Source organism: Lynx rufus, unplaced genomic scaffold (genome assembly GCF_022079265.1).
Source record: "Lynx rufus isolate CCGP_SWC_20201006 ecotype Redwood Valley unplaced genomic scaffold, mLynRuf1.p SCAF_28, whole genome shotgun sequence".
Taxonomy (NCBI): Eukaryota; Metazoa; Chordata; class Mammalia; order Carnivora; family Felidae; genus Lynx; species Lynx rufus.
Genome location: NW_025814843.1, coordinates 6,917,031 through 6,929,416, shown reverse-complemented (window position 1 = coordinate 6,929,416; position 12,386 = coordinate 6,917,031). Strand labels below are relative to the sequence as shown.

At 48.3% G+C, this 12,386-nt stretch overlaps 1 protein-coding gene across 2 annotated transcripts in view; it reads right to left on the bottom strand.

Moving 5' to 3' along the window:
- Nucleotides 1–256: 256 nt before the first annotated feature.
- The window catches only part of ZNF18 (zinc finger protein 18), a 29,819-nt gene continuing 17,689 nt past the window's right edge, over nt 257–12,386 (bottom strand). For both annotated transcript variants that reach the window (XM_047089876.1, XM_047089875.1), the window contains exons 5-7: nt 8,468–8,552; nt 7,525–7,632; nt 257–1,558 (exon numbers count right to left, since the gene is read on the bottom strand). In XM_047089876.1, coding sequence (XP_046945832.1) covers nt 780–1,558; nt 7,525–7,632; nt 8,468–8,552 — 972 coding nt within the window. In that variant the 3' untranslated portion in view covers nt 257–779. The remainder of the gene's footprint in view (nt 1,559–7,524; nt 7,633–8,467; nt 8,553–12,386) is intronic.

The window sequence follows — 12,386 nt, the reverse complement described above, 5'->3', positions numbered from 1 at the left end:
GAGAAAGAGGGGCAGGTTGAGGCAGGTGAGCAAGCGGGAGATGAGCTCAGAAGAGACAAAGAATGCCCAGCGCTAACCCAGCTCTCACACCTGGGCACCAGGTTAGCGATTTCCTGTCGCTCTTCCGCTGACGGATACACCTGGTAAGTCTGTACGGGATGGTCAGGTGCTCAACTACCGTTCAGGGTGATTCCATGAGAAAACGCACCTTGAGTTACGCTTAGAACACAGGGGACACTTCAGACACAAAGAAAGATACGGGGGAACTCTAAGAAGTTTATTTAGAACGAGAGACACTTGAGGTTAATTTTGCACCCGTGTGGCAAGGAACACACGTGAGCTCACTGGCCCTCTCTGCTGCCCTTCCTGTGACAGAAGGCCTGCTCCCGAACCCCCCTCCTAAACCGCTGATCCCAGGCCCTTCCCATGAGCCGCCATGAGCTGTCATGCAGCCAATCCAGTTGAGCTCTCCCCAGACGGCACTTGTAGAACAGGATCTCCAAGTGAACCTTCTTCCCCAAGGGATCCACCGCAAGAGACGAGCTGACGGAGAAAGACCACTCTTTCTCCTGACGCAGAGGCAAGAAATGAAACCCACACGAAATCCAACCCAGAGGCCAACGTGTCCTCCCAGTCCAAAGCCGTGCCCTGGTGACTCTCCTCTCGAATCCGTAAAATAACAGAGAGAACAGGGCTGGCCTTTAAGCGATGCGATGTCTCCAGATGGAAGGAAGTATTTTTAAATGGCCCAGAGATAGAAATGGGCTCAGGGAGCTTGGCTACTGAAAGGGCTTCTTTCCTAAGTGGGATCTTTGATGTTTATCAAGGCTCGAGCTCCAGCTGAAACTCTTCCCGCAGCGGGGACACTTGTACGGTTTCTCTCCTGTGTGCACTCTCTGATGCCTGTTAAAGTTTGACCTCTGAATAAAACTCTTCTCGCAGATGGGACATTTGTAGGGCTTCTCTCCCGTGTGGATCTTCTCGTGGTGACGCAGTCCCGAGAAGTCGCTGAAGCCTTTGCCACAGTGGCCACATTTACAGGGCTTCTCCCCCGTGTGGATTCTCTGGTGCTTCAGGAAGTCTGAACTCCGCAGAAAGGCTTTTTTGCAGGTGGGGCACTGGATGTATGTCTCTCCAGTGTGAGTTCTCTGGTGAAAAACAAGCTGAGAATTCCTGTAAAAGCTTTTCCCACACTCCCTGCAGGTGGGGAGTTTTTGGGCCATGGGGGCCCTCGGCTGCCCCTTCGGGGAGGCGTCTCTCTTCTCCTCCAGCCACAGCAGGGACAGTTCTTCTGGACGGGGACTGGCCACATGCTGTTTCCCAGAATTCCTCTCTTGAGGAGAGAGCTGGCCCACCGGCCCCTCACCCTGCAGGTCTCCCGGGGCCTCGGGGCGACTGTCCACTTCTCCAAAGCATCTCGGTGCATCCTCACCGAAGAGGCCGCTCAAGGAGGCCTGGGCAGGCGCCTCCCCTGAGGCGTGGCAGGAGACGTCGGAAGGCTCCTGGCCCCTGCAATTTTCCAAATTCAGGTTCTCTTTGTCATTCTCTTGCCTGTCTCCTGGAAGAAGAAAGAAGATTTGAAATCGTTCCATCAGTGCTGTGCCCTGTTTTCTAACCCCTACGTCAAGAAAAAGGTCCTCGGAAAACATGAATTCTCCTTATCAAGAAGGCGTCAGTGAGTGAGGAAGGAAGACACCATCCGGCCTGGGCGACCGGACACTCACTGCACTCATGCTGGGGTCCGGGCTCAGTGTCCAGCTCCAGAGCCGAGAACCTCACAGGGCAGACGGAGCGCACAGAGGGCTCTGCTGACCGCCCCGGCCCCCCATAAACGAGCGGCGTGCATTTCTTAAGGCCCAGGAAAAACAAGTGTATTATGTAAGGGCGTTACTTTGCAAAACGATTTGTTTTTATCTGATTACATCTAAAGCACTAAAAGCAATTTGGAGAGAAAAACATAAAGAAGAAAAGCAAATCGACCTCAATCACACCATCCAGAGGTAGCAACCATGATTATGTATTTCCTTCTGGTCTTTGTTTAGTCTTTACCTATGTATGTATGTGTGCTTTTTTGGGGGGCGGGATGGGGAGGACTCACAGTTTGTGAGTTCGAGCCCCGTGTCGGGCTCTGTGCTGACAGCTTGGAGCCTGGAGCCTGTTCCGGATTCTGTCTCCCTTTCTCTCTGCCCCGCCCCTGCTCACACTCTGTCTCTGTCTCTCTCAAAAATAAACGTTAAAAAAAAAAAAATTTTTAAAATTTTCTTTTGCTCATACCTTAAGTTTTTGGTTGCTACCACTAAATGATACGTAAAGATTTTTATTCTGGTGGTAGAATATGTTTTCCAACTTTTATACGTTATTTCTGTAGACCTAAGGAAGCTATTCACCTTTCTCTTTTCTGCATCAGTGCCTTCAAATTATCTGCCAGAGCCCCAGGAATCTGCTAAAGAGTTAGATCTGACTTAATTCACAAAGTCTTAGGACACACCCCTCTCAGATGACAAAGGCACTTTCTCTGGTCTTTAAAGTGACAAAGGTACTTTCTCTTGTCTTTAAAGGAGCCGTTATGAATATCATTTGAAAGCTGAATAATGATCTATTGTAGAGACGTCACCATGAACACATAATAGCAAACACATGATTTACTGAAGGATTTTACTACTCTGGACACCGAAGCTATTTGTTGTGGGTTTGCTACTATAACGCTGTGCTTTTTCTTCATATATCTTTGCCCACATTTCTGACCATTTTGGGTTCCCTGCAGGGTTATTACCATGTCAGCAGGCGCGAACATTGATACTGAGGCTCCTGACACTGGCTGGCGAATCAATCTCCAGGACTGTGCCACCCCCCAGTATGACCAGCTGGGCTAAGCAAAGGACAGTGTTCGGGCCTTAAGTACTGAGTATTTGTAAAATATTGGCCTTCTCTGAGGGGCGCCTGGGTGGCTCAGTTGGTTAAGCATCCGACTTTGGCTCAGGTCATGATCCCATGGTTCATGGGTTCGAGCCCCGTGTCAGGCTCTGTGCTGACAGCTCGGAGCCTGAAGCCTGCTTCGGATTCTGTCTCCCTCTCTCTCTGCCCTTCCCCTGCTCACTGTCTGTCCGTCTCTCAGAAATAAATGTTTAAAAAAAAAATTTTTTTTTTTAATATTGGCCTTTGAAACCAGTGAAAACATAGTTTCTCACTGTTATAAATTTTAACACCTTTGTTATTAAAGGATGAATTTTTTCACATTTAAGAGCTACGTTTCGTAAAGACTGCTGCCCATTCTTTCATTGAGAAAGTCATTTTTTTCTTTCTTATTATCCTGCATTAACTCTCACCATGTTAAGAAAAATACTCATTTAGGGGCGCTTGGGTGGCTCAGTCTATTGAGCGTCTGACTTCAGCTTGGATCACAATCTCGCAGTTTGTGAGCTGGAGCCCCGCATAGGGCTCTCTACTGTCAGCATGGAGCCCAACTCAGATCCTCTGTCCCCTGACTCTCTCTGCCCCTCCCCTACTTGCGCTCTCTCTCTCAAAAATATACAGAAAGAAAGAAAGAAAGAAAGAAAGAAAGAAAGAAAGAAAGAAAGGAAGAAAGAAAGAAGAAAGAAAGAAAAAGAAAGATAATCATTTATCTGTCATTTTCATGAACAATGTTTTTCACCAATACCTGAATTTTGTTTGTGGCCATTTATGTATATGTGTAAGTTGTGGGGGTTTTCTTAATTTTAAGTATACTCAAGTCTATTTTTTTTTTCTAACATTTATTTATTTTTGAGAGAGACAGAGCACAAGTACAACCGGGGCAGAGAGAGAGGGAGGCACAGAATCTGAAGCAGGCTCCAGGCTCCGAGCTGTCACAGCACAGAGCCCGACGCAGGGCTCGAACCCATGAACTGTGAGACCATGACCCGAGGTGAAGTCGGACACTCAACCAACTGAGCCACCCACGCGCCCCAGTGTACTCAAGTCTATTCATCTTTTCCCTAATGGTTTTCCTCCATGGCTTTTATACTGATAAAACCTTCCCCGCCTAGACAGTGAGTCAAACAGTCACCCATTTCCTTCCTTATTATTATGTTCCTATTTTATCTTTTTCATCTATTTCCAACTTATTTTGGTGTATGACATTCATCACATTTAAACCGATGCCTCTTCCCAAAGAATGCTATTCACGGAAGAACACCTCATCCACAGACCCTCGTGGCCTCTTCCTCGGTCTCACATCAAATTCTTGCCCAGGGGCGCCTGGGTGGCTCAGTCGGTTGAGCGTCCGACTTCGGCTCAGGTCATGATCTCGCGGTCTGTGAGTTCGAGCCCCGCGTTGGGCTCTGTGCTGACAGCTCGGAGCCTGGAGCCTGCTTGGGATTCTGTGTCTCCCTCTCTCTCTCTGCCCCTCCCCCGCTCATGCTCTGTCTCTGTCAAAAATAAACATTAAAAATAATTTTAAAAAATTCTTGCCTGATGAGCCTCTCTTCCAAGGCTCCCTTTTCTGTTCTGCTGGCCTGTGTGTCTACTTCTATATCCATATCCCATCATTTTACTGATTTTACCTTTCTAAAATGACAGACTTTTTTTTTTTTAAATAGGCTCCATGCCCCACATGGGGCTCAAACTCATGACCCTGAGATCGAGTTGCGTGCTTGACCAACTGGGCCAGCCAGACTAAAACAACAGACTCGTAATGTTTACAGATCTAATGTCGAGGAACCATTCTTCTTTCAAGACTCTTTAGTAACTTTCCAGTATTACAGATAACTACTTAAGAATCCTTTTCCCTTGGGGCGCCTGGGTGGCGCAGTCGGTTGAGCGTCCGACTTCAGCCAGGTCACGATCTCGCGGTCCGTGGGTTCGAGCCCCGCGTCGGGCTCTGGGCTGATGGCTCAGAGCCTGGAGCCTGTTTCCGATTCTGTGTCTCCCTCTCTCTCTGCCCCTCCTCCGTTCATGCTCTGTCTCTCTCTGTCCCAAAAATAAATAAATGTTGAAAAAAAAAAAAAAAAAAAAAAAAAAGAATCCTTTTCCCAAATAATTTTTTTTTTAAACCCCTTGGGGTTTTGATCAGAGATGAGGACGTGGCTTTTTGAGGTGTATTCCCCTGCTGGCCTGCTTTAACCACGCACTATTCTTCCGTATGGTCAAACACACAGCATGCACGCTCTCTCCTGAGACTTCTGCTCCTTGGCGTGAGCCCAGAACTGGCGAACTGGCTGCTTTTGGGTCTTTGAGTCCTTTCTGATCCTGTTAATTGTTTCCACACTAGTCCAGGGCTCGCCCCTGCACAGCTGGGCTCCTGCATCGACTTTCCACGGGGTTCCCCCTGCTCCCAGCATGCCCTTCCAGCTGCCCTGCCCATGGCCACTTCCCTGGTCTCTCTCCCCACATTTCCTCTCTGTCAAGAGCAGACATTGCCATGTCTTAGCCCTACGAGGGCCGGCTGGCTGTGTAGACTCCCCATAGTCTCATTCAAGTTAAGAGCTAATGCAACCATGTCACCAGGCAGAATGAAGGAGGGAAAAAAAAAAAAGAAAAGAATGAGTGGAGATAGGTGAACCATGTATCACAAATAAAATCCCACTACAAGGACGCATATGGGAAATCCCTTGTACCTTCCACTCAACTTTGCTGTGAATCTGAAAGTGCTCTAAAAAATATCTATTAAAACAAAAATTGTACTGCAACAACACTCTCAAGGAGTGTTTTCAAACTTTTTGATCTGCTACCAACAGTAAGAAATATGTTTATGGGCGCCTGGGTGGCTCAGTCGGTTAAGCATCCGACTTTGGCTCAGGTCATGATCTCATGGTCTGTGAGTTCGAGCCCCGCGTCAGGCTCTGTGCTGACAGCTCAGAGCCTGGAGCCTGCATCGGATTCTGTGTCTCCCTCTCTCTCTGACCCTCCCCCGTTCATGCTCTATCTCTCTCTGTCTCAAAAATAAATAATAAAACATTTCAAAAAATTTTAAAAAAGAAATATGTTTATATTGGGGCGCCTGGGTGGCCCAGTCAGTTAAGCATCCAACTTCAGATCAGGTCATGAGTCACAGTTTGTGGGTTCGAGTCCCACACCGGGCTCTGTACTGATAGCTTGGAGCCTGGAGCCTGTTTCTGAGTCTGTGTCTCCCTCTCTCTCTGCCCCTCCCCAACTTGTGCTCTGTCTCTGTCTCTGTCTCTCTCTCTCTCTCTCTCTCCCTCTCAAAAATAAACAAACATTAACAAGGATTTTTATTTTTTTTTTTATTTTTTTTTTTTTAAATTTTTTTTTTTTCAACGTTTATTTATTTTTGGGACAGAGAGAGACAGAGCATGAACGGGGGAGGGGCAGAGAGAGAGGGAGACACAGAATCGGAAACAGGCTCCAGGCTCTGAGCCATCAGCCCAGAGCCCGACGCGGGGCTCGAACCCACGGACCGTGAGATCGTGACCTGGCTGAAGTCGGACGCTTAACCGACTGCGCCACCCAGGCGCCCCATAACAAGGATTTTTAAATTAAAAAAAAGAAGTATGTTTATATTGAAATATGGAACATACACACATACTTAGAGCAAAAATTTCCTAAAATATTACCCACCCTGATATTTTCTGATATTCTCCATTCAATCTTATCACTGCAGTTTTTTTAAATTCTGGATACAACCCACAACATGATTTCACACTACACTGATTGGTCAGGAAATGCAGTTTGAGAAACCCTGCTCCAAAGGAATCCTTGTGAGAACAGTATTAGGATAAACATATTGGTTAAAATTAAAATCGTACATTTCACATGAAGCTTGCTGTCTCTTAGTGTGTTAGTTGGCAAAGGGAAATAGTTGGATCCCACTAGAAAGGATCACTTTCCATACACTTCTCATCCCTGGTCCTTTTCTTCCTCCACAGTTCTGGGATCTTCTGTACATGGCGAAGTGTATGTTGAGGGGGGCCGGGGGTGCAGGTATGTGTGGACGCGAGGCGTTACACCCGCAACGCTTTAAACAGAGTGCAGGAAACAAAGGGTGATGGCTGCATGACCACAGAAGAAGTTCACATATTTCCCCGCCTCCTGTCTTAGAATACATGATTTACAGGAAGTGTTTGTTGTTGCTGCTGTTTCGAGGAAGTCAGGTGCCTGGAGATTAGTTAAATGTGTTTTTCTGTCAGTTTGTCTTATTCAGTCTTCACTTCACTGCAACAATTACGAAAACCAGAAGGGTCAGGAAGAGTGATTGCCTACTGCTGTTCCATAACCTTTCTAGAAAGGAATTCTATCTGTGTTGGTATCAGTCTGTACTAACGCTAACTTGCTCTGAGGAAGCAAGCAGTCACGGCAGACAAGCCCGAAGGCAGCGGGTCCGACGTGTGGTCTCTGTTCCACGATTACGTATGTATGTTCCAGCAGCCCGTGCACCAGAGATGAGGAGACCCAACCTCGGGACTCACACTGGACTGACCAGATCGTGGCTAGTTACAGACAATGTCACAGACCTCAGGTCCTTGTACCCCCCTCCGATGTAATGACAGGAGGTCAGGAGGGGCTCGGCCCCAGTGAACGACCACTCACCTAGGCAGGCGGGCCTTGGGATCTTCTCACTAAGGTGAGGGTGCCGCCCGGCAGGCTCTTCCCCATACTCCGTTGGACCAGTCGGATCAGGCTTGGAACTGGAAATGCCTGGTACACAGAGGGACGACATGAAGCCCAGGTGAATGGGGAGAACTAGGGACCAGTCTGGGTCTGTCAAAGGCACAACCTGAGTGCGAAGAGGAAATAGGAAGGATCTGGGGACCACTTAAAAAACCTTCTCTTAGGGGTGCCTGGGTGGCGCAGTCGGTTAAGCGTCCGACTTCAGCCAGGTCACGATCTCGCGGTCCGGGAGTTCGAGCCCCGCGTCAGGCTCTGGGCTGATGGCTCAGAGCCTGGAGCCTGTTTCCGATTCTGTGTCTCCCTCTCTCTCTGCCCCTCCCCCGTTCATGCTCTGTCTCTCTCTGTCCCAAAAATAAATAAAAAACGTTGAAAAAAAAATTAAAAAAAAAAAAAAACCTTCTCTTAGAAGGCTACTGGGAGCTTCTCAGACACCAGTACTCATGACGTGACCAGGATGTATGGTGAGGGTCACAAGGTGACCGGAAGGGCCCGCCTGCACACCAAGGCTCGCGTTTGGGCGAGCCGCTGCTTCTTGGCCCAGTGGGGCTTAGTGGCACACAGCAGGGACTCAGACACACCGAGTTCCATCGTTAACTCAGCACTTACAAGGAACGTGACAGGAGCTGACGCTCACTCTCGTCATCCTTCACACGGGAACACCATCCCCGACCTCGTACATTTAAGGAGTAACCACACATAATGCAGCCGTGACAGTTCCGGGCACACAGACCCTGCTATCCCCAGTTCCCAGACATGTCCCCAGTGCCCCCTTCCCCCGAAGAACTTCCATGGAAGCAGCTCTCTCTAACGGACACAGAAAATGTTTAACGTCTGCTCCCACCGGACTGGCCCACACCCTCACCTCCGGAGACCATCTTCCCATAGGTCTCCAGCATGAGATCCCAGTACTGCTCCTTCTGGACGGACTCCAGGTGCCTCCACGGCTCCTAGAAAACATGCGATGACATGACTCCAATGCAGGTTTCTGAACCCAGCCTTCCCTCCCTGTAGGAAAGTGGAGGAAAACAGGCCTATGCCCTCGCCGCCTGGCCATCAGATGATCTAAGGAATCACAGGAGGTAGTTCAAGGGAAGAGGCCAAGGGGAAAACAACAGTCTCCACGTCAGTATTTCTTGCCCTGGTTAGAATACATCTAGATTAAGGGGCGCCTGGGTGGCGCAGTCGGTTAAGCGTCCGACGTCAGCCAGGTCACGATCTCGCGGTCCGGGAGTTCGAGCCCCGCGTCAGGCTCTGGGCTGACGGCTCGGAGCCTGGAGCCTGTTTCTGATTCTGTGTCTCCCTCTCTCTCTGCCCCTCCCCCGTTCATGTTCTGTCTCTCTCTGTCCCAAAAATAAATAAAAAAACGTTGGAAAAAAAATTTTTTTAAAAAAGAATACATCTAGATTTTAAGTGCTGGCTTTGTAGTTGCACATACTTAAGAGTCAAGAACACAGAGAGAAGGCAAAAGCTTCTTCTACCCTGTCCTTCTGTCTTTCTTTCTTTTTTTAAATATTTATTTTGACAGAGAGAGAGAGAGAGAGAGAGAGTATACACAGGAGAAGCAGAGGGAGAGGGAGAGAGAGAATCCCAAACACACTCTACACTGTCAGCGTGGAGCCCGATGAGGAGCGATCTCACCAATTGTGAGATCATGACCTGAGCTGAGATCACGAGTTGGATGCTGGGGGAGCCTGGGTGGCTGAGTCAGTTAAGAAACTGACTTCAGCTCAGGTCACGGTCTTGCAGTTCGTGAGCTCGAGCCCCACGTCGGGCTCTCTGCTGTCAGTGTGGAGCCCACTTTGTATCCTCTGTCTCCCTCTCTTTGTCCCTCTGCTGTTCACTCTCTCTCTCTCTCTCAAAAATAAAGATTAAAAAAAAAAAGTTGGATGCTTCCCCCACTGAGCCCTCAAGCACCCCTTATTTTTTTTAACTCAATGCTTATAATAGAGGTCTTTGAACAGTTGGAATCTGATACTCCCAATATTTCATTAAAATCTGGAAATTCATGGGGCACCTGGGGGGGCTCGGTCGGTTAAGCGTCTGAGTTTGGCTCAGGTCACGATCTCGCGTTTCGTGGGTTCGAGCCCCGCCTCAGGCTCTGTGCTGACAGCTCGGGGCCTGGAGCCTGCTCCCGATTCTGTGTCTCCCTCTCTCTGCCCCACCCCTGTTCTCACTCTGTCTCTCTCTCTCTCAAAAATAAACATTAAAAAATTTTTTTAAATTCTGGAAATTCAAGAGGGAAAAGGAATTAAAAGGGAATTTGTTAGAAAACCACACGCGAGTCAGCAAAAAGGTGGGAAGTGCCCACAAGGAAGTCGGATGCATCCTAGTCTCTCTGAAACAGATCAGTGGATTCAGACCAGAGACAGAGGGCTGCCTCCGTGCACACATGGAGCCTCCCCAACAGTTCTGAGTTTACAGCCTGACGTTAGACCGGTTTTCCTCCCACTCAGTGGAAAATCGATGGGTTCTCTGGAGCAAGGTGTGCCTCAATTATCCCCCAAAACATGCCCTTCTTCTCTTGTGAAACTGGAGGCTAAAGCCTCAAACCTGGAAACGCTGCCCAGCTGGAGTCCACGTCTGTGGATTCAAATCCCCATCTCCCCACCGAGGAGCGGAGCGCTGGAGACCCAGTCTGGACAGCGGAGTGATCAACAGCACCGTCCCGGCTGTAAACTCTACCTGTGTGACTCAACCGGGCCGGGTTTTTGAGTCCCGGCCCTGCCACTTCTACCTGCGTGACCCTCAGCAAGAGACACCACCTTTCTGAGCCTCTGTTCTCACTTGGTGGTGGGATAACACTCACACCCTGATTGACAGAAATAACGCAGGCATCCCCTGTCTTCACAGCACGCTCTAGTTTTCAGTCCTGGCATTCACCGGCCTAGCGAACACGTAGGTGTTCGGAGACGCACGCACACAGGTGTTTGGCTAAGAGCTGCCCCCGTTAGCACGTGAGCTCCAGTGTGTACTTTGTCAGGCCCCGAGACGATGCCCAGGACAGAGCAGGCTCTCGGTGCATGCTGTCTGGGGGAAATAAAGCCCTCGGCAAATAACTCCTCGGAAATCACGCCTGTAGTAGCGTTATTCTATGTGCGGCCTACGGGACACCCGGTCTCCCACGCTCACCAGGGTTTGCAGAGAAAATGAAGGGATGCTGTACTCTTTCAGGAACCCCAAAGTTGATAACCACCCACTATTATGAATAGCCAGGCTACAGGGAGCAAACATGAGGAGGGCGAATAAGAAAATGAGATATTCTCAGGGCACGAGGTATGCTCAGGGAAGCCATTCTCAGTCCTAGGTCAAGTCTGCCTAACAGCATATCAAAGGGAAGCAGAAAGGTCTGAAAAAGCATGATTTACCCAAAAGTCTGCAATTAGCAGATACTAAACAAAAATTTTAAAAAGAAAACACGGGGTTGGATTTTTTTTTAGGATAAAAATGCAAAAAGTGACTTAAATGTATTTCACGATATACTTAAGCATTAACTATAACCACATTTTATTTTAATTTTAATTTAAAATTTTCTACTTTGGGGGCGCCTGGGTGGCTCAGTCAGTTGAGTGTCCAACTCCTGATTTCGGCTCAGGTCAGGATCTCACGGTTCGTGAGATCGAGCCCCACATCGGACTCCATACTGACAGAGCGGAGCCTGCTTGGGGTTCTCTCTCTCTCCCTCTCTCTATGCCCGTCCCCCGTGCGCTCTCTCTCTCTCAAAATAAATAAATAACCTTTAAAAGATAAAATAAAATGTTCAGTTTTGAAAGGAGCTCGTAGAACTGTGAGCTTATTGTGTTAATCTGTGAATGAAGCTACCTTCACAACCTCCGGAGAAGAACAGGTTTGAGCAAACACTGCTGAATAGGGGACCCCTCACGCTTCACGTGAATCTGATGCAAAACTATGGAATCTGATGCAAAACTACCCTTGATTTTGTGTGGAGACAGCGCCACCTTGTGGGTTTGTGAGACGCTGCCACAGCTGACCCGCACACAGCTCCCCCTGCACTGTGTTCCTCTCCCGAAATCTGAAGACGCAGGAATGTGAGTAAAAGCATCCCCGAGTCTGCGTGAGGCTCTAACTCACTCCTGGTTTCTAACGATGAAACTGCGTGGGGATGCTACCTCATTATTCTGGCATTATTCACGAGGCTCCTAACCTATAAAGGAGATTCGAGGGAGTGATTACATCTATTGCGAGATCCCCTGCACGTAACAAAGCGTCCGCTAAATATCAAGCCCCTTCTGGAGGTGCACATGGCCCTTGTTATAGTTGGGAGCAGGGATGCTGGAACCGGTTAAGAATGACTTTTGTTTGTCTGGATCGAGGGGCTGTTAATCAGTTATCTGCTAAATACAGGGAAATGCACACAGATACAGGCATGGCTCATGCCAGTGAACATTTTTTTTAGCCATTTGATTCGAGCTATCCAGAACAAGTCATGGTCAATGTTGCTACGTAATGTTTCATTAATGCTTAATTCTACCAGCTAAAAGATGTTCATAAATTGTACAGACCTCTCATAGGAACACTCTGTACTTACTACAGAAGCAACAGTAATAATCCTCACATCTGCTTGAAATATTTCACAGAATACCCAAATCTTTTGCACTACAAAACCTAACAATTTGGTTTCTAGGTACCTTGAAAGTGGGAAGACAGGTACTCCTGAGTCACTAAAAAGGTCTGTCCCTCTCCTGCCCTCTCCCATCCCTCTCCCAGGGTGAACTGTGAAGTTCGTATTCTGGTTTCTACATCCCTGAGCCTGGAAATCTGAA